The 22,500-nt window shown below is 48.3% G+C and overlaps 1 protein-coding gene across 7 annotated transcripts in view; it reads left to right on the top strand.

Moving 5' to 3' along the window:
• tns1b (tensin 1b) overlaps positions 1-22,500 on the top strand; it is a 254,989-nt gene that overhangs the window by 94,812 nt on the left and 137,677 nt on the right. For all 7 annotated transcript variants that reach the window (XM_061226942.1, XM_061226946.1, XM_061226944.1 and 4 more), the window contains exon 2: positions 10,452-10,566. In XM_061226942.1, coding sequence (XP_061082926.1) covers positions 10,452-10,566 — 115 coding nt within the window. The remainder of the gene's footprint in view (positions 1-10,451; positions 10,567-22,500) is intronic.

The raw sequence follows: 22,500 nt of genomic DNA, 5'->3' as shown, positions 1-22,500 counted from the left end.
CAGAGCACGTCGGCCATTACGGCTCTGACAGTGAAAGCCAGACAGCGTTACAGGCTGGGGACCGCCTGAAGGAAACGTGCGGGAGGCCGAGGGGGGTTTAAACTCTTTAGCTAAACTTTGGTTAGACTTCTGAGACAGATTTAATAGGCACAGTCATATTTCCCAACATCCCATCTGCTGGGATGTACCCTAAGTTAATACACAGCCATTGGTAATGTTATTACTATGAGTCTTGTACAGATCCTGCAGGAAATAGGAATGTCTGTTGCTGAGTTCTGTCAGAAATTCATTTCTCTTTGAAGGGACAGGAGTCCATTTTGTGTGCAGTGCTTTATGGGATGTGGGCCTGTGTATGGTTGCAGTTTATGGCTGAAATTACTACAAGACACACTCACACACACACTCACACACACACACACACACACACACACACACACACTCACACACACACACACACACACACACACACACACACAGACACAGGTTTTATGCGCAGGTTTTATGCATCCCAGAGTTGAATAAAATGTATAATGTATAATGTTTTATGTTTTATATTTATTTATTTATGAGTAATTATGGCTGGCAGTTGTTTTTGGGTGGTTTACATAGGATTAATTATTTCTTTTTGTCAGTCAGAGTGGTGGAAACATACTATTTTTGACAGTGAAGTTTACAAATATATTCTGACGAGTGTCCGTTCATTTAGATTGTGACGGTAAATTTAGTAAGATTTGTCAGACAGAGCTGGGTGGGAGGGTCCAGCGATTTGATTGGCAGCTGAACAGTTCAGCCATTATAAGTGTCTCTTCATCCACAGCAGCCAACAGTCCCTCAGAAAGAGAGAACAGGATTTGGGGTGTTAGCCCCTGGCTGGGGGTCGTGGGGTCCTGGCAGGGGTAAACCCCTGTCTCCTGCCCCCCCCCCCCCACAGCCAATCCGGGGCCCTGCCAGCTGGCACTATGCCAGGTTCCCCTCTCAGCATTCTGGGGGGAAAAAAACAGACAAGGGTCCTTGAGAGGCCCCCATCCCCCTCCCTCCCCAAAAAGAAACTTCTCTCCCAAAACGATCATTCTTTCACAAACTACTACACATAATGGCATTTATGACTGAAATAATTGCGCGATTAGGTCAGTCGGTTGGTTTGCACATGGAAACGAACGGGCAGAGAGCTCTTTCGCACGGAACGCGCATCCTTCTGGGGGCTTCTCTGCTTCGGTTGGCCTAGGGCTTGCTTTCCTGGCCAGTTAACTCCGTAGATACACGTATTTAACGAGACAGACATGCAAGCGGTGCTCTGCGAGAAACCCTGTATTGCCCTGTTGGTCCCACTGAAGTGAATGGGTCCCATTGGAGGTCCCATTGAAGTGAATGGGTCCCATTGGAGGTCCCATTGAAGTGAATGGGTCCCATTGGAGGTCCCATTGAAGTGAATGGGGAATATCAGACTTTTGAAGGCAAAATAAAACTTCCAAAATGGTATTTTTAAACTTGGTTAGTGATTGTTACATTTCATATGAAAGGCATATTCTGAAAATGTGTAATATGTAATAAAACACATAAATATACACTCACTGAGTTGTTTATTAGGAATACCTACTTATTCAATGTGATTATCTCATCAACCAATCATGTGGCAGCAGTGCAATTCATAAAATCATGCAGATACGGGTCCGATGCTTCAGTTAATGGACCCGTTAATCAAACATCAGAATTAGGTGATCTCAGTGATACTGACCATGGCATGACTGTTTGTGCCAGACAGGCTGGTTTGAATATTTCTGTAGCTGCTGATCTCCTGGGATTTTCACGCACACTAGTCTCTAGAGTTTACTGCTGTGAAAACCGAGAAACATCCAGTGAGCAGCAGTTCTGCAGACAGAAACTCCTGAGAGAGGTCAACAGAGAATGCCCAGAGCTGTCAAAGCTGATGGGGAGTCTTTCTAGTTCCTATGTACACTCTATGGTTCTACCCTCTCTAGTTCCTATGTACACACTATGCTCCTACCCTCTGTAGTTCCTATGTACGCTCTATGGTCCTTTTCTCTCTAGTTCCTATGTACACTCTATGGTTAGATATGCATGTCTCTGTAAATGGTAAATTTATATAGCGCCTTTATCCAAAGCACTGTACAATTGATGCTTCTCATTCACCCATTCATACACACACTCGCACACCAATGGCGATTGGCTGCCATGCAAGGCGCTGACCAGCTCGTCAGGAGCATTTTACACTTCGAAACAGCCCGGGCGGGGGATCGAACCGGCAACCAGACGACTGCTCTTACTGCCCGAGCCATGTCGCCCCCTATGTGCCTGACAGACAGGTTCACTTGATTGACATAAAATGGATTTCACCAGGACTTGCCTCTCTCCATTTCTCCCTTTCCTTCTCTTTCGATCTCTGTCATTATGTCCTTCTCTCTCCCCCCCTTACTTTCTCTCTTCCTCTCCCTTTCTCTCTGTCATTCTTTCATACTCTGTCCCGCCCCCCCCCTCACTCTCATTGTGTGGAGTGCTGTCTGTATGGGGGGTTGGGGCAGAATTGGGGGTGTTGTATTTGGGGGGTCTGGTTCCCAGAGGCTGTGGGTCCCGGCTCTGCACGCAGGCTGATGTTGGGTCTGTGGATGGGGGGTTGGGGAGTGTTTTTTTGGGGTATTTCCATGGTTGGCAGAGACCTTCTGAATATGCCCTCCCTCATGGTTACAGAGTGCTGTTTTGGGCTGGTGTGTACCCGCGTGTACCCCTGCTCTCGGCTCCTACCCCTGTCTGCCGTCCTGGTTCAGCCTGCAGAATGATGAACACACCTCCTCCACCACCTCCTCCTCCTCCTAATGACCTCAAACAATCAGAGCCACACAGAGCCACGCTTTTTACTCCGCTCTAAATATAGAGTATTTACATGAGCGCTTATGGCTGAATAGTCCAGATGCCGTTCGGGGGTTTTTAGAGACTAAGAACAGGGCAGTTTATCCAAGATGTTTTTTCATCCTGTGGACCGATTAGGCTCATAAAGTGAATGTTTATAGCCAAAGGGCAGCTGCTCGCATCACAGACCATCTTTAAGGGCAGTAAAAATGGCCTGTGCTCTTCACCAAAAGTTAACAAATAACAGAGAGGAGGAGATAGCGGCTGGGGCCAGATTTCTCACTTGTGTTGGTGTCGTTCAGGGCCTTTATGGGGCTGAACAGGGCCTCTGTGTGTGTATGTGTGTGTGTGTGTGAGTGTGTGTCCGTGTGTGTGTGTATATGTGTGTGTGTGTGTGTGTGTATCTGTATGTGTTTGTGTGTGTGAGTGTGTGTGTGTGTGTATATGTCTCTAAGTGTGTGTGTGTACGTATCTGTATGTGTGTGTATCTGTATGTGTCTGTATATGTGTGTCTGTCTGCATATGTGTGTCTGTGTGTGTGTATCTGTATGTGTTTGTGTGTGTGAGTGTGTGTGTGTATGTATTTGTATGTGTGTGTATCTGTATGTGTTTGTGTGTGAGTGTGTGTGTGTTTGTGTGTGTGAGTGTGTGTGTGTGTGTATCTGTATGTGTTTGTGTGTGTGAGTGTTTGAGTGTGTGTGTGTGTGTGACACAGAGACACAAGGGAGCGTTTCTTCTCTCCTCAGAGGGGGGTGAAGGCGCTGAGTTGACCCCACTGTGTTAGTGGCCTGTCTGTCAGTGTCCTGTTGCCTGTAATAAGAATGGATCTGAATTAGGAAGTGGATGCAGGCATCGTCTGAATCGTTTCCATGGTAATGCCGTCAGTCGCCCGCGGCTACGTGGCTGTGGAGCACATTGAGTCTGTGGAATCGGCCCTCCGATTGTCAGGGTGATGTAATGGTTCACACGCATTGGCAAAGCACCCCATCTTTTCCTGTTTGACTGATGCTCAGCTCCTCCCACAAAGAGAACTTTAATTCATAAATATGAATAATTATGTATGAATAATTATGAATGTATTTCTCTGCACCAGTCAAGCAGCCTGCTGTCACAGAGATGTGGTGGCTTTTGCAATTGCTCTTGTGTAAAATGTTGCTGCAGCAAAGCAGAGCGGAGCTCTGGTGAAGAAGCCTGCCCCTGCAGTGGAGAGGCCAGAGTCTCTAGTTCCTATGCACGCTCTATGGTCCTATTCTCTCTAGTTCCTATGTATACTCTATGGTCCTACTCTCTCTAGTTCCTATGTACGCTCTATGGTCCTAATCTCTCTAGTTCCTATGTATACTCTATGGTCCTACTCTCTCTAGTTCCTATGTACACTCTATGCTCCTATCCTCTCTAGTTCCTATGTACACTCTATGGTCCTACTCTCTCTAGTTCCTATGTACACTCTATGGTGCTACTCTCTCTAGTTCCTATGTACACTCTATGGTCCTACTCTCTCTAGTTCCTATGTACACTCTAAGCTTCTTCCCTCTCTAGTTCCTATGTACACTCTATGGTTAGACATGCATGTCAAAATGTTGCTGCAGCAAAGCAGAGCGGAGCTCTTGCGGCCCTCTGGTGAAGAAACCTGCCCCTGCGGTGGGGAGGTCAGAGTCAGAAACACAGGCAGAGCTCAGGAGAGCTCAGGAGAGCTCACTGTCCAAGCAAATAAAACCAGGCCTTGCTGATAAACCAGGCCCTGGTAACAAAACGAGGCCCAGCCTCCTGCCAGTCTCCACAGCAACACTCTGCCAGAGATAACACAGCTTAGAAATGCCAGGGCCCCGCCCCCTCCCCCCTCCCCAAGCGGGCCCCGCCCCCTCCCCCCCTCCCCGAGCGGGCCCCGCCCCCTCCCCCCCTCCCCGAGCGGGCCCTGCCAGCCCAGAGGCCTGCATAGCTGCATTAATTGTTTTAGGCTAACGGGATTAGGCTAATCGCGTTAGCGGGAGGGGCGCTGCGTAGCGGGGCGCAGGAAGGAAAGGGCGGCGGTCTCGCGATCTTCTCACCGTGACGTGTTGCCTTGGGCTCCAGGTCCCACGCTCTCCTGCCAAACACAGCCAGGTGACGACACGTCTAGGGGGAAGAGGAGATGAGATACAGGGGACAGATTTAACAGATGAAGAGGACCGTTTTAATAGATAAAAGAGGGGCTTTTTTCTGGATTTTAATGATATTTTTGTTGAATAATAAGCAATGAAAAGGGGGAGCATTACAGAAGCAAGAGATTTTCTATTAAAGACATTCCATGCTCACAAAGAGATCAGTGTGAGACTCTGATATCTTGTGAGAGATCTGTGTGAAGGTGTGTGCTATTCTGTGAGAGATCTGTGAGGGTGTGTGTTGTTCTGTGAGAGATCAGTCTGAGATGTGTTATGCTGTGAGAGATCAGTCTGAGATGTGTTATTCTGTGAGAGATCAGTCTGAGATGTGTTATTCTGTGAGAGATCAGTCTGAGATGTGTTATTCTGTGAGATATCAGTCTGAGATGTGTTTTTCTCTGAGAGAGAGACGGATGAGTATTATTCTGTGTAAATACTCACGCAGCCTGGATTCAATCAATTTGTTCTTAACTGACTCTTACATTTTTTTCCTCTACGGACACAGTTTGGTGAGTTCAGTAATGGCTGAAACAAACTTCCCAAACTTTGTATTGTGAAGGAAAATAAGTTTCACTTATTTGTGAGTCAAGCATACAGTAAGGTCAAAATGCTGATCGAATCCAGACCACTAAAACTCCATTTGAATTATTTCATTTTGCCTTGTATTTGAGCAAGATACTTAACCACTGATGTATGGCCATAGTTTGCCCTCAGGTTTTTTCTGTTTTACTGTATGCATTTGGAGCGGAAATGGGGATAATATGGATATGAAGGATAATGTAGTTTGTGGGGCTCGTTGTTCTCAGGCCTGGTTGTCATGTGACCTGGCTGTGATGCGGGATCTGTGATTGGTTCCAGACTGGGATTACAGTCCTCGCTGTGGCTGAATATTTCACTAAAGCTGGATGAGAAGTTAATCTGGACACATTTCTGGGCGGCGGGTCGAGGCTCCAGATGCTCCAGCACTGTCTGCGCGGCCCTGCGATTCTTTTGGAGCGCCATGGCGTCAGAGAGCTGGACCAATCAGGAAGCCAGATCCCAGTTTTTTGTGATTGAGGGATAATTGTTGGTTTGTGGATTGTCTGAGAATTCTCAGCAGCACTACCTTGATCAGACACGTCACGCCCCTCCCCAGGATTCCCACTCTGTTTTCCCAGAATTCCCACTCTCCCTCCACAGTATTCCTGTTCTCCCTCCGCAATATTCCTGCTCTCTTTACCCAGTATTCCCACTGTCCCTCCTCACTATTCCCACTGTCCCTCCTCACTATTCCTGCTCTGCCTCCTCACTATTCCTGCTCTGCCTCCTCACTATTCCCGCTCTCTCTCCCCAGCATTCCCACTTTCCGTCCAGGCCTGTAGCCTTCCCGGTGCCTGATTTATGAGGTGTGCAGTATGCCAGGCACATGGCACATCTGAGGGCTGGCAGCCTGTCATAAGGCAGCTAATAAAAGCCTTATGAAGCAAATACCTCTCTGCTCTGTACTGTCGGCCTTTAAAGCCTTCGGTAAGAGCCAGCCCTTTACCCCAGAGTTTCATCTTACCATGCACATGTTTCTCACGGCCCAGGGCCTCCTCATAGGGCCTCTTTGTAGGGCCTCCTCACACTCCTGGCCTCCTCAGACTCCAGGCATTTTAGTTTGCTGTGTGCTGGTGCAGGTCACTGTTTAAGAATGAGCCAAACACTTTCTGTGATTGCTTGTCATAGGGTGCATGGCATCGCACACGTGCAGTGCGGAGCAGAGTGCAGTTTATATTCAGACGGAGTACGAGAACCTCAGCTCAGGAGTGGGGGTAAAGGCTCCCTCCGACTGCTACTTCACAACGCAAACCAGCTGCAATAATACACAGAGGAAGTGATGTCACTGTGGGGCAGGGAGAGCACCCCACCGCTCTGAAGGAGACGGAACCGGGGAGTCGGACGCTGTGTGCAATCGGCCCGGTCTGACTTCCCCTTTACCCCTGGGAGGATCAAATGTAGTGAAGGAGTGAGGAAACAGACGGAGAAAGGGAACGGCTGAAAGATGTGGTTATAGGAGCGGGAGGAGACAGGGCTCACGCTGACACATGGCAGCCGTTTCAAACAGCTTACATAACACACCTGCAGCCCCAACAGGGCGCCTCTGTTCCCCGGCCAAATCTGTCCTGTTTTTGGATGGCCCAATCTGTCCTGTTTTAGGATGGCCCCTGTTTGCCTCTGCTCTGCCTGTGGGGGGGGGCCCAAAGGGGTTCATGGACCTGTTTCTCAGGACGGGTAGAGCTGAGTGCCTGCCCTCATTTTGTGTTTTTCCCTGTGTGAAGCAGAGAGGATCTCAGTATAGAGTTCCATGGTGGGGATTTGAACCCTCGGTCTCATGAAGAGATTTGTCTATGGGTTCAGAGTTGGAGATTTGTGTGGATTCAGAGTTGGAGATTTGCGTGGGTTCAGAGTTGGACATTTGGGTGGATTCAGAGTTGGAGATTTGTGTGGATTCAGAGTTGAAGATTTGTGTTGTGTTTTCAGAGATGCTCTTCTGCATACAGCTGTTGTAATGTGTGGTTATTTGTGTTACTGTCACCTTCCTGTCAGCTTTGTCCAGTCTGGCCATTCTCCTCTGCTCACTAGATTTTATTTAGTTTTTTGTACCATTCTTTGCAAACTCTAGAGACTAGTGTGCATGAAAATCCCAGGAGATGAGCAGTTTCTGAGATACTCAAACCACCCCGTCTGCCACCAACAATCATTCCACGGTCAAAGTCACTCAGATCAGAGTTCTTCCCCATTCTAATGGTTGATATGAACATTTACTGAAGCTCCTTACTTGTATCTACATAATTGTATGCATTGCACTGCTGCCACACTATTGACTGATTAGATAATCGCATGAATAAGTAGGTGTAATAAAGTATGTTCCTAATAAAGTGCTTGTGCATATAAAACTCATATCAGAAATAATGACCCATTTTCTGCACTGCACCTCTGCATGCATTAAGGCTGCCATTTCAACAGCTAAAATCATATCAGTGGCCAAAAGCTGCTTGTGCAAGAGAATGAAAGTGGTTTTAGTGGAGATGTTGTACAGTCAGTAAAGATGAAAGTGTTTTAGTGGAGATGTTGTGCGGTCAGTGAAGATGAAAGTGTTTTAGTGGAGATGTTGTGCGGTCAGTGAAGATGAAGGTGTTTTAGTGGAGATGTTGTGCAGTCAGTGAAGATGAAAGTGTTTTAGTGGAGATGTTGTGCGGTCAGTGAAGATGAAAGTGTTTTAGTGGAGATGTTGTGCAGTCAGTGAAGATGAAGGTGTTTTAGTGGAGATGTTGTGCAGTCAGTGAAGATGAAAGTGTTTTAGTGGAGATGTTGTGCAGTCAGTGAAGATGAAAGTGTTTTAGTGGAGATGTTGTGCGGTCAGTGAAGATGAAGGTGTTTTAGTGGAGATGTTGTGTGGTCAGTAAAGATGAAAGTGGTTTTAGTGGAGATGTTGTGCAGTCAGTGAAGATGAAAGTGTTTTAGTGGAGATGTTGTGTGGTCAGTGAAGATGAAAGTGTTTTAGTGGAGATGTTGTGCACTGGTGGCACGGCAGCCCTGATGTTTCCTCAGGTCATCCCAAGGTCATTTTATACTCGTCAGCCTTTTTCTGGCTTCCGGTGATGTCACACCCCCAGGTGTGTCAACATGGAAACTCATGACAGGAGAGAGCATCTGTGTGCTTTCAGCAATTGTAACACATTTTTTCAGGAAAGCGTTTTTCCACATTTTGGAGAAAAAAAGCAGCCGTTTGAGTATTATTTGGGGAGATCAGGGGGAGTGACGTCACAGACAGCCCATGAAAAGGCTTGTTTCCTCATGTGACTGGCTCTTGGAGGCCCTTGGGGCATCGCTTCATTTCGACCTGAGTTAATTCATCCTGAGCGGAAACATGCAAATGTGACCCAGAGTCCTGGGTCTCTTTCCTGCAGACACCAAGCCTTTTAAGAAAAACAACAATCCCTAATCAGGCTGTAGGTCCACAATGACCTCATCATCGTCCTGCTGCACAGTTTTATATCTGAAGGGAAAGGGAGGGCATTCTGATGTTCTCACGTGTTTGGCGTGCACCTCCAACGACCATCGATGTCTCACGGGGACCCTGTGAGAGCGGGTTTATCGCACGAGCGCAGCGGGTTTATCACATGAGCGCAGCGGGTTTATCACACGAGCACAGCAGGTTTATCACATGAGCACAGCGGGTTTATCACACGAGCACAGCAGGTTTATCACATGAGCACAGCGGGTTTATCACCTGAGCGCAGCGGGTTTACCACACGAGCGCAGCGGGTTTATCACACGAGCACAGCGGGTTTATCACACGAGCACAGCGGGTTTATCACACGAGCGCAGCGGGTTTATCACACGAGCGCAGCGGGTTTATCACATGAGAGCAGCGGGTTTATCACATGAGAGCAGCGGGTTTATCACATGAGAGCAGCGGGTTTATCACATGAGAGCAGCGGGTTTATCACATGAGCACAGCGGGTTTATCACATGAGAGCAGCGGGTTTATCACATGAGAGCAGCGGGTTTATCACATGAGAGCAGCGGGTTTATCACATGAGAGCAGCGGGTTTATCACATGAGAGCAGCGGGTTTATTCCATGAGAGCAGCGGGTTTATCACATGAGAGCAGCGGGTTTATCACATGAGCGCAGCGGGTTTATCACATGAGAGCAGCGGGTTTATCACATGAGCGCAGCGGGTTTATCACATGAGAGCAGCGGGTTTATTCCATGAGAGCAGCGGGTTTATCACACGAGCACAGCGGGTTTATGGCATGAGCGCAGCGGGTTTATCACACGAGCGCAGCGGGTTTATCACATGAGAGCAGCGGGTTTATTCCATGAGAGCAGCGGGTTTATCACATGAGAGCAGCGGGTTTATCACATGAGCGCAGCGGGTTTATCACACGAGCACAGCGGGTTTATCACATGAGAGCAGCGGGTTTATCACACGAGCACAGCGGGTTTATCATATGCACAGTGACTGCAGCGCCGACCGCTGAAAGCAGAAGTGATAATCTACGCTCGGCATGATGGGACAGGTTTTTGTGTACGGTGTTGAAGCGCTCTCTGGCCATTGACACAGCATCAGGCCGTCTCATTGTTTCGGCATGCCGGCACCATGTTAGACCATAACCCTTCCAGAAGTCAAATACACTGCCATATGGTGATTATGTTTGGACAATGCTGTGTAATAATAAATACTGTATTTCACAGCAGGGTTGTACATTGTCTTATTGAAATCGGGCACAATTGTGAGGCTGGTTTTACATGCTTGTTTTTATTGCTATTATAACTTATAAAGAAAGAGATTTTAAAAGTCTCTCTCTCCCTCTCTCCCTCTCCCTCTCTCTCTCCCTCCCTCTCTCTCTCTCCCCCTCTCTCTCTCCCTCCCTCTCTCTCTCTCCCCCTCTCTCTCTCTCCCTCTCTCCTGCAGCCAGAGGAGTTTGAGGCGGTCCATTCCCACACGTTCCGGGTGAAGACGCTGAAGAAGAGCAAGCTGTGTGGCGTCTGCAAGCAGGCCGTCAGCAAGGACGCGCTGGTGTGCCGAGGTGAGGGGAGGGGTCACACCTTCATATCCTTCCCTTCCATAATGAAGGCATCATAAAGTCTGGCATTCAGTCTGCCATATTGTGATGTCAGGTATTTGCCATTGGGGAGGGGAGGGGTTTCTGTATGAAAAAAAGAAACTAAAAACATTTGATCAAAATGAAAAACTTCCCCACCAAGCGAATGACAGGCCTGGGGGTGATGACGCAGGGGCGCCTGGTATTCTTTAATGATGGCACATTAAACATGTCAAACAAGAAAAGCCAAAACGCAATGAGAACATGTTTGTTTGTAGATGCAAATATGCGTAATCGACTAAGAGGCAGGACTGCGTCTTCGTGGGGCTCAAGTCCATCCCGTAATGAGTTCCAGGGCGATGCTGAAGCCCAAAGTGCGTCATGGGTAGGCTCTGCTGTGGTGCAGTACTGGGAACTCCCCACCAGGGCGGCGATACACAGACACACACTGTAGTGAAGCGGCAGGTCCGGTCAGTGCCCTGGGGTGGCGCTACACACGCCAACCTGCAACAGGAAGTGGGTCATTGTTTGGGCTGGCACCTACAGTGGAAAGATTTGTGCACGTCTTCCCTTGGTACAGAGGGGGGTGATTTATGTGTGCTTTCCTTTTGTTCTCTCACCTCTCAGGAGAGCTGTGTGGAAAGCCTCCATTTACTGCCTTTTCATAGCCAAACATTTTTTATCGTCTTTTCTGCGATGCTCAAAAACCTCAGACGGAGACAGGAGGAAATGGTGACAGGAAAGCGTTGAATACTCTGCTCGCAGCGATAAATGAATAAATCTTTTACTTTTTGGCTGTTCATTTGCAAAACATGATTTGTTTTTTGCGGTTCTTACGTCAGGCTGAACGGTGCCAAGATGAGCCTCAGAGTCATGGGAGCTCGGAAGCAGGGTGTTTATTAAACGTGTGAAAGCTGCAGTACACTCTGTGATTAGTGTATATTGTGGGTCTGGTGTTTATTAAACGTGTGAAAGCTGCAGTGCACTCTGTGATTAGTGTATATTGTGGGTCTGGTGTTTATTAAACGTGTGAAAGCTGTAGTGCACTCTGATTAGTGTATATTGTGGGTCTGGTGTTTATTAAACGTGTGAAAGCTGCAGTGCACTCTGTGATTAGTGTATATTGTGGGTCTGGTGTTTATTAAACGTGTGAAAGCTGCAGTACACTCTGTGATTAGTGTATATTGTGGGTGTGGTGTTTATTAAACGTGTGAAAGCTGCAGTGCACTCTGATTAGTGTATATTGTGGGTCTGGTGTTTATTAAACGTGTGAAAGCTGTAGTGCACTCTGATTAGTGTATATTGTGGGTCTGGTGTTTATTAAACGTGTGAAAGCTGCAGTGCACTCTGTGATTAGTGTATATTGTGGGTCTGGTGTTTATTAAACGTGTGAAAGCTGTAGTGCACTCTGTGATTAGTGTATATTGTGGGTGTGGTGTTTATTAAACGTGTGAAAGCTGCAGTGCACTCTGTGATTAGTGTATATTGTGGGTGTGGTGTTTATTAAACGTGTGAAAGCTGCAGTGCACTCTGTGATTAGTGAGACGGGTGCGTGGGGGTTGGACCCAAAATGCACGACTCAGAAACAATAGTTATATAAAGACCCCTCAGGGCTTTATTCGGGACGAATCCCAGGAGCGTAGTCAAAACAAGCAAAGTCCATACACGTAGATCCAGCCAAACAAATAGTAAACAAACAAGAAGCACGGTGCCGAGGGAAGAGGCAAGCTCGTAGTCGGTAGACGTGCAGGGAGGTCCGGTAGCAGGAGAGCTGTCAGCGGGGCAGATGAACAGGCGGACGGCAGGCAGAGGCGTAGTCGTGGGCGAAGCGGGAGTCGAAACCATGAAACAATCAGCGAAGCAGAAGTACAAAAAACGGTAGGCGAGGACGTGGTCAAAAACAAACGATGGTCACAAAACAGAAATCAATAATCAATGGTCGGTAACAGGATCGTAACGTGTAATCAAACAGTAAATAATGCTCAAGAGTTGCGTAGTAAACTAGAGGCAGATAATTTTGCAGTGAACAGTAGCGCGACTGGGATATAAATGCAGATGTAGACAGGTGTAGACAGTTAGTTAGAGCGTAGCAAGGAAATGGAAAACAGGTGCGATGGATGACAAGTTTAACAAGGTGATTAGTAATCGTTAGTAATAAACCTATCCTGCCCTAGCATTAGTAAATTAGTAAATGACATGCACGAGAAACGTAAGGTAACATGAACACATGATTAGTTTGTTAGTTTCTACCCAATCCTGATCTAGCGTTAGTAAATAGACAAATGGAAATAATTAGGGAGTGAATTACAGAAAGAGAGAGAGAGAAAAGGCGGAACGCAAGGTTTGCGGAAAGATATGTAAAAGTGTATGCATAAACAACGACCAGTTAACGTAACAATGAACATAAATCAAAACATAACACAAAGCGAAACTAAGACGATAACCACTCAACATAACAAGGTAATATAATCGTACGAAACATAACTAGACATGACAAGAAAATAAATCGTAATGAAACATAACTAAACAACATGACGAACCTAGACTAACATAATACATGATAAGACACTACGTGACTAAGACAACATGAATAAACATAAAACATGGCAAGACAGACCTGAAACGTGACAATTAGTGTATATTGTGGGTGTGGTGTTTATTAAACGTGTGAAAGCTGCAGTGCACTCTGTGATTAGTGTATATTGTGGGTCTGGTGTTTAGACTGCAGTGAATGTCAAAGGGAGGTTATTTACCGTAAAGGAAGTTACTTTTTCATATGTCCCCATGGCCCACCTTGACTAATCCCCCAACTGGTGCATCCTGACTGTATTTATTACCTGGTTATACTGATGCTTTTCAATCAGTAAAAAAAGTGTATAACAGTTTCCGACTGTTATACACAATTAACACCACTGTCCAAAGAGGCCAACAGAAAAATGCATGGCAGCCATTTCTGAAGTTAGTAGTTAGTAGTCGCTAATGTAGCTTTCCCTGAGAAAAAATATAAGGCATCCAAATGACTTAAATGGGCTACGTTATGCAATATCTGCTGCAATAGGCAGGAACTACACCCCAAGATGTTTCTGTTTTAAGGTGGGCTGGAGGTCAGAGTTTGCAACTCCTGGTGCTTTTCCACCTTGACAATGAACTTTTCATATTCCATCTTTCTCCAGACTCTCGAACATGTGTTTATGTGCGTTCACATTGAGTCGTGACTGATGGTTTTTGTGCAGCCGAGTGTACGCTACCTTCCCTTTATTTGGGCTACGCATTTAAATGGACGCCAAAATATTTACTACTTGTGCCAGCTCTCTGATGTTGTTCTCCAATGGAGATGAACTAGACATGCCACATGTGGGAGGGGTGGAGTGACCACTGTGAAGGAAAGGGGTACGGTGGACGTACAACAAGACAAACAACATTAATAAACGGAATGCAGCCCAAAAATACAATCAATTTTCTTGTTTTCATAATTCTGGGAAGCCCTAACAAATAGTATACATGTCCAAGCAAACTACAGTTCCCTCCAAACCTATTGGAACAAGGTCAATTCAGATGGGTTTTGCAGATGATTGAGTTGTCACGTTGAGGGGGACAGAGGAACCAGAAGCAATGTTAAAATGTACCTATGATTAAAATTCTACACAGTTCCATTCTTTGCCATTTTTTCCACACCTCTGCGTCTGCTTCTGGTTCCTCTGTCCCCCTCAACGTGACAACTCAATACTTACTTCATGTGAAAATATGATATTAAATTTATAAGATTTATATGATGTTTTTATTGTGGATTATTTTGTGATATTCTGTCTCTCAATGTTAAAATGTACCTATGATTAAAATTCTACACAGTTCCATTCTTTGTAAGTGGGCAAACCTACAAAATCAGCAAGAGATCAAGTAATTATTGCTCCCACTGTATCCACAAAAAGTCCAGGGAAGCAGGCAGGGATCATAAACGGGAAATCCGGATACAAAAATCAACTAAACAAGACGGAATGCCACAAGGGCAAGGGATCGGGAACAAGGGCTCGGGAACAAGGGGGCCAGAACTGGGGGGAAGGAATTAAAGGGCTTGGGACTAATGAAGAAACCGCTGGTGTACTGAGCAACAGACATCGAAACACGTCGACCCAGGAAAACAACAGTTGATGGCAGAAATATTATGAGAGCTGTGAAGAAAAACCCCAAAACATCAGTCAGTCAGAGATGAGCCACAAAAGCCACAAAATTTCTGGAACGTTTTATGGACTGATGAGACCAAGATGAACCTCTACCAAAGTAATGGAAAGGCCAAATTGTGGCGAAAGAAGGATCTGCTCATGATCCAAAACATACAAGCTCATCTGTGAAGCATGGTGGAGGAAGTGTCATGGCTTGGGCTTGCATGGCTGCTTCTGGAATGGGCTCACTAATCTTTATTGATGATGTAACTCATGATGGTAGCAGCAGATGAATTCAGAAGTCTACAAAAATATTCTGTCTGCCAACTTAAAATACGTCCAAAATAATTGTGAGGAACCTCATCATGTAGCAAGACAATGACCCAAAGCACACTGCCAACAGAACAAAAAGAAAAAGTGGAAGGTTTAAGTCAAGTCAATCACCACACCTTAACCCAATTGAGCATGCATGTCACCTCCTGAAGAGGAGATTGAAGGGAAAACCCACCTTCTGTGCCTCCATGAAAACTCACAATAGGACAGCACCTGTAATGGTCACTGATGTGGTACGACTGTGACATTTTGGCTGTTTTTGGTGAATAAATAAGAAATATGCAACGCCTTGGATATTTCCTTGCCATTTTTTCAGGATTGTGGTTTTTCACATGAGCATTTAAATGTCATCTGCTCATACTTTGAATGTCATATGCTCATACTCATACATACTCATATAGGTCTGTGCAGACAGTACTATCAGAACTACATTTCCCAAGAGACCTCTGTCCTTCCTGGTGGCTATTGATTCATCAGCATAGCAGGAAGTTGTCTGTGTTCACCTGAATTAGTGAGCTAGTTTCACCGTGGAGGAGGAGGTCCCTCTATGGCTGCCCCCCAAGGCTGGGGAGAGGGGGACCGGGGTCAGGAAATCAATCAGTCCCCAGTGAACCAGAACATCCGTCCTGCTCCTGCTCCTGACAGCGTGGCTCTGCTGCTCAGTCCTGGGGGGCTAGGCCCCTGCTCCTGGGAGGAGGAGGATAACTTAATTCTGCTAATTCACCACCCCCCCGCTGAGCATCTGGTGGGAAACCATTCTCCCCGGCCACATTTACCACGGACATCTCCAGCCTGTCAATCAGTCAGAGGGCAGATGGGATAGCCACTCCTCCCAGCTCTCAGGTAGATTGGACGCGTGTTAATATTAAAAGTGCCTTTGATGGCGGTTCCTGTCCTGTTATTTATGTAGCGGGTGGAAGTGTTCCAGTGTGGGGGTGCTCCCTCAGATAAGCGCAGAGCTGTGTGAGCCCTGCTGTTTCTCATCAGGAGCCAGGCTGTGGCACATGCACATGCGGTCACACACATACACACACGCATACATGCACAGTCACACACTCACACACACACACTCACACACTCACACACACACCCTGCTCTGTAGAACACAGACCAGAAACCCACTCCAGTTGGAGCCGTCTTTCCTCCTGTCATAGAGCTCATTCCACCTGCTTATTTCTCTCCTCCTTCTTCCTTTCCTTGCTCCTTGCTCCACCCATAGGGGATGGGAAGGAAAGGAGGCAAGGAAAGGAGGTGAAGGACAAACTTAAAAAAATGTCCGACTGTCTCACTGTGTTCTTTTATCTAAGATGCTCAGTTATCGTCGGCATGTGACGGGGCCTGAATGTGAAGTTGAGGACACAGGGCCTGTTTTAAAAGCCCTTTACCCACTGAGTGGAGCCAAGCATGCTGTGCTTAAATGGTAAATAAACTAAAGGACTGCGTTTATAAAATGCTTCTATCCAAAGCACTTTACAATTCATTCACACACACTCACACACACACACACACTCACGCACACACACACACACACTCACGCACACACACACACACACACACACTCACACACTAATGTCGATAGGCTGCCATAGGTGCCTTGCTCAGGGAGACTTCGACACACCCAGGGCGGGGGTGTCGAACTGGCAGCCCTCTGACTGCTGGACGGGCACTCTCCCCTCTCAGGTCACCCCGCAGTGAGGGCCCTGTTTGGGAGAGGAGTCCCCCGTGCACTCTGCTGTGGCTCCTGGCCCCGGCGGCCCGGCGGGGAGCGGGTCCCAGAGAGCGGCATTCCGATGCCGAGCACGCTCAGTCTGCCCTTCATCCCGCCGCTGCGCTAATTACGCCATTTGCTGAAAGGCGGCGGGAGCCTCTTTAACGAGGCCAGCGTGCGCACGGTGCCCTCCTGCCGAAGGTGCCCGCGCAGGGGCGGACAGACGGCCTCTCTGTGCCGGAACTTTCCGCCGCAGAGCGGGGGCCGGCGGCGTCTGGCGGGGTCAAACCCAGCGCTACCGCATTACCCCAGATACGAGGAGAGAGACCAGCACTCTGCGCACGCGGGAGGAGACCGGCACTCTGCGCGTGCGGGAGGAGACCGGCACTGCACGCGCGGGAGGAGACCGGCACTCTGCAGGCACGAGCAGTGTTAGTGGAGGATCAGTGTTAGAGCAGGTGAGAGAGCAGTGTTTGTGGAGGATCAGTGTTAGAGTAGGTGAGAGAGCAGTGTTTGTGGAGGATCAGTGTTAGAGCAGGTGAGAGAGCTGGTGTTTGTGGAGGATCAGTGTTAGAGCAGGTGAGAGAGCTGGTGTTTGTGGAGGATCAGTGTTAGAGGAGGTGAGAGAGCAGTGTTTTGGAAGGGTTACGGGCGGTTATGCGCTAAATGGCTGGGGGTTGTTCAGATTGTGAGAACACTGCCAGGTGACATGTGGTTTCTCCCCCACTGCCACCCGTCACTCAAACCTGATCCTTATCTCCCGCTCCCTTCGGCCCGGTAGGCGGGGTCCGCGCCGATGCCTGCGGTCTTGGGAATCCTGCCGCCGTGGGCCGACTGAGGAGCCATTCAGGGGCTGGGCCGAAGGGCTCGGGGGGGCTGGAATGTGTCGTGCGAGTAGGTGTGTGGCCTTTGGGCCAGCAGCGCAGCCAAGGCCGAGGCCTGCGCACCCCGTGCCAGCTCCTGCGCAGCCTTCCCGCCGTTTCCAGGAAGCGTTGCTAAGGCCGTTACAATCGGGCCTTCCGCCCCCTGACGCACTCGACTCATGCGCTTTTCACAGCGACGCCAGCGTTCAGACGAGGGGGGGCAGAGGGGTTCCTCCCTGAAGTTCAGTAATTAGAGACAGACCTGGGTCAAATACATGTAGGTTTCTATTTTGGATTCAAATAATTTTCTGTGCTCGATTGATCTTGCCTGGTGCAGTTAAGCCAACCAGGAGCACCATAAGTTTCCAATTTTTGAGAGTACTTCATAGGTTACAGAACCCCAGACGGGCTCAGTAAAGCGTAGAAAACTATTTGACTGGAAAACAATGACGTGTTTGACCCAGGTCTGATTAGAGATGCAGGGGGGGAGGCCCCCCCTCCCTTGTTGGATTACAGGATGAGGTCATTTGTTTGCTTTTGTTCCTGGGGATCAGACTCCAGTGTGAAAACACACATACACACACATACACACACACACACACGCACACCCACACACAACACACACACACCCACAGACATGCGCACGCATTTGCGCACACACACACGCATACACACACGCACACACACTCACACACAACACACACACACACCCACAGACATGCGCACGCACGCACACACGCATACGCATACACACACACACACTCACACACACGGGAGCAGGCCTGGAGACCTCAGCAGATTTCTCAGGCCATGTTTGGACACACAGTTGCTAGCACTCCGTGTAAATTCCATGTCCTCTGCAGTGATGTGGCCATCTTTGACAGAGTTCCCTGTTCTACACGAATGCACTCTACTGGGGTTTGTTACCATTCAATAGCCTTCCCTCAGGCCTGGCTAAATGTTTGTCTGACTCCCTAATTAATGCACTCTATATGTGTGCCCCTCCCCCAGGGGACCGGGGGGGTAAATGTGTTGAAACCCCAGGCTTTGTGATTAAACGTTTGTGTGACTTATTAATCCGCACATCTCCAGATCTGTCCCTGAGGGGACATGAACACACCAAGCGGCCCAAACTGGACTTTGTTTTTCAGGGTCATTTCCTGGTCTTGTTGAGAGACGGTGTTCACTAGCACCACTGCGGCTGGTTCCAGTGTAGGTTACAGTATGTAAGTCAGTGGTAGTCACAATCTGTGTTTTTTCTTCATCTAATGTCTCCCGATGTGCCGAATTGTGAAGTTACAATACAGTAAGACTATGTGGACCAATCATCACTGCAGTCAGTCTCTCACACGTTTAATAGAGGAGACTTCATGCCCATTTAAGGGCTTCCTGGTGCCCTACTGCCCAATCTCTGGTTACAGATGGTTGCATTGTAATGCAGACATGGGGAGCAGGTTGCTCTGTACACTGTATAGTCTGTAATATGGACTGAATGGAGTGGCTCTGGTTTGGTTCATTCAGGGGTGGGTGACACAGTGTTATTTCCCACTGATGACCACTGAAGTAATAGCTCTGTAGCCCCATGCCATCCACTCAGGGATCCGACCAGAGGAAGAATTTTGACATAGTAACAGAACACAGATATCATCTGGCATTCGTGAGCACTTCACTAACAATTCAGCTAAAATGACATGACAATTGTAAGTAACCCGGCCTTTTGATGCATGTGTAATTGGGCCTTCCAATCATGCAGCTGACGTATAAATCTCTTCTGAAAACTCATGCAGGCACACACACACTCACACGCACACATACTACACACACACTCACACACACACACTCACTCACTCACTCACATACACACACACACAAGCACACACACACACACTCACACACACACACACACACACACACTCACACACACACGCACACACACATACTGTACACGCACACACACACGTACACATACTGTACACACACACACACACACATACACACACACACGCACACATACTGTATACACACAAACACATACACTACTGACATACAGCACACACACACTATGCGCACACAGACCATGTGCACACATGCACACGCACACACACACACATACACACCCCACACAAATCCACACATACACGCACACACACACACACGCCACACACACAGACACACCCCACACACAGACACTCTCACACACACACACATACACACCCCACACAAATCCACACATACACGCACACACAATGAAAAACAGATTCAGTAGCACCAGGCTTCCTGTTTACACTGCTACAGATGTATGACAAACTTTTATGACAGTGCCATCTACTGGATTATCTCAGAAGTGCTGGACTTCAAAACTCTCCTCTCCTGGTTACAGTACAGTACATACGTACATTACTTCAGGCCTTCTGCATTGAAATCAAAAGATGAACACGAGACAAAAGTACAGACATACATGCATAATGTTTTACCATTTTACAGTAACAGCTGTGTGGACTCGCCCCATTTTCAGCTGTGCAAAAGTCAGTTAGATGATAAATGTAAATGATCTATATCTAACAAAAATAACAAATTTCACTCTACTATTCCCAACATTGCATTCAAATGAATGTATATAATATAATGTTGAATATTCCTCTGTTGTTACAGTGAAAGTGCTGCTGTTTTAGGGTCTCTGTGTGAGGTAGACTTGACCCCAATGTGACCCCTGACCCCTCCGTCTCTGTGTGAGGTAGACTTGACCCCAATGTGACCCCTGACCCCTCCATCGTGTGTGTGGTGGTAGACTTGACCCCAATGTGACCCCTGACCCCTCCATCATGTGTGTGGTGGTAGACTTGACCCCAGTGTGACCCCTGACCCCTCCATTGTGTGTGTGGTGGTAGACTTGACCCCAGTGTGACCCCTGACCCCTCCATCGTGTGTGTGGTGGTAGACTTGACCCCAATTTGACCCCTGACCCCTCCATCGTGTGTGTGGCGGTAGACTTGACCCCAATGTGACCCCTGACCCCTCCATCGTGTGTGTGGTGGTAGACTTGACCCCAGTGTGACCCCTGACCCCTCCATTGTGTGTGTGGTGGTAGACTTGACCCCAGTGTGACCCCTGACCCCTCCATCGTGTGTGTGTGGTGGTAGACTTGACCCCAATGTGACCCCTGACCTCTCCATCGTGTGTGTGGTGGTAGACTTGACCCCAGTGTGACCCCTGACCCCTCCATCGTGTGTGTGGTGGTAGACTTGACCCCAGTGTGACCCCCGACCCCTCCATCGTGTGTGTGGTGGTAGACTTGACCCCAGTGTGACCCCTGACCCCTCCATCGTGTGTGTGGTGGTAGACTTGACCCCAGTGTGACCCCTGACCCCTCCATCGTGTGTGTGTGGTGGTAGACTTGACCCCAATGTGACCCCTGACCTCTCCATCGTGTGTGTGGTGGTAGACTTGACCCCAGTGTGACCCCTGACCCCTCCATCGTGTGTGTGGTGGTAGACTTGACCCCAGTGTGACCCCCGACCCCTCCATTGTGTGTGTGGTGGTAGACTTGACCCCAGTGTGACCCCTGACCCCTCCATCGTGTGTGTGGTGGTAGACTTGACCCCAGTGTGACCCCTGACCCCTCCATCGTGTGTGTGGTGGTAGGCTGGCCTGAGTCTTGCGCAGGTGGGGATTACCTTCACTCTGAAATCGATCCCAACAATACCGTCACTATCGCTGTCGTAGCTGTGGTGTGGCCATCTTCAGTTCAAACTATTTTTTTAAACAACATATTTATTGTTATTGTTATAATTCTTGGTGTGGATGGGCCTTAAGGAATATTACCTGATATAATGATAAATGACCATTTTATTTTGTTCCAGTCCTTGTTGGCTTGCTTGTTTGGGAAGTGAATGCTTATTGTTGTAATGCTGTGCTCGGCCACTGGAGGGCAGCATAGTAGATAGAATGGAGCTCTGTGGGACCAGGGAACCAGACCAGTGTGCTCTGCTGAGTGAGCCTGAGAGATGAGTGTAAACACTATGGTTGGTTGTGTAAACACTATGGATGGTTGTGGACTCTTTCCCGTTTACTGAACGGGACAGCCCCAGTGTCTCACATTGTGTGACCTTTATGAGATGTGGACATCGCCCTCCTGAGAGAACTGTTCCCAAAATGTCTGTTTCTGGAGTCGCAGGCAGTGGGTGTGCAGCTGAAGCTCAGTGATGCTAATGCAGCCCCACCCAAACATTAAACCCTGACTCTCACTGACCCATCCCAGCTGCGTCCCACACGGGCCCCGGGAACTCTGGGAAGGCGTGTGAACGGCCAGGAGCTGCAGTGAGAGAGGAGGATGAGCCTGTTGGGTTAGCGTGTTTGGGTAGCGTGTTGGGTTAGCGTGTTTGGGTAGCGTGTTTGCTGAGCGTGTTTGGCTAGCATGTTGGGTTAGCGTGTTTGGGTAGCGTGTTTGCTGAGCGTGTTTGGTTAGCGTGTTGGGTTAGCGTGTTGGGTTAATGTGTTTGGGTAGTGTGCTGGGTTAGCGTGTTGAGTTAATGTGTTTGGGTAGTGTGCTCGGTTAGCGTGTGTCCTAGGGTGACCCCCGGGGGTAGACGTGCAGGCGGAGGGAGGGGGGTCAGGGCCGGGGTGGGGGTCCGGTCGGGGGAAGGGACAGACGCCCCCCCTCCCTCAGTACACCGGGGTTCTCTCCGCACCCCACCCGGCCCGGCCCACCCCCCTGAGACCCCGGGCCATTATAACAGCCCCCGGTGAGGAAATGGCTCCCCCCTCTTCCACATTCCACAAATCCTGAGTCAGATAGGACCCACCGCCCCCAGCCTGAGCCCGGCTCTGTTTATGCACTAAAAGCCCTGATTTCCTA

Source organism: Conger conger, chromosome 17 (genome assembly GCF_963514075.1).
Source record: "Conger conger chromosome 17, fConCon1.1, whole genome shotgun sequence".
Classification (NCBI taxonomy): Eukaryota; Metazoa; Chordata; class Actinopteri; order Anguilliformes; family Congridae; genus Conger; species Conger conger.
Note: the sequence above shows the minus strand (reverse complement) of the source record. Positions and strands in the feature narration are given on the sequence as shown.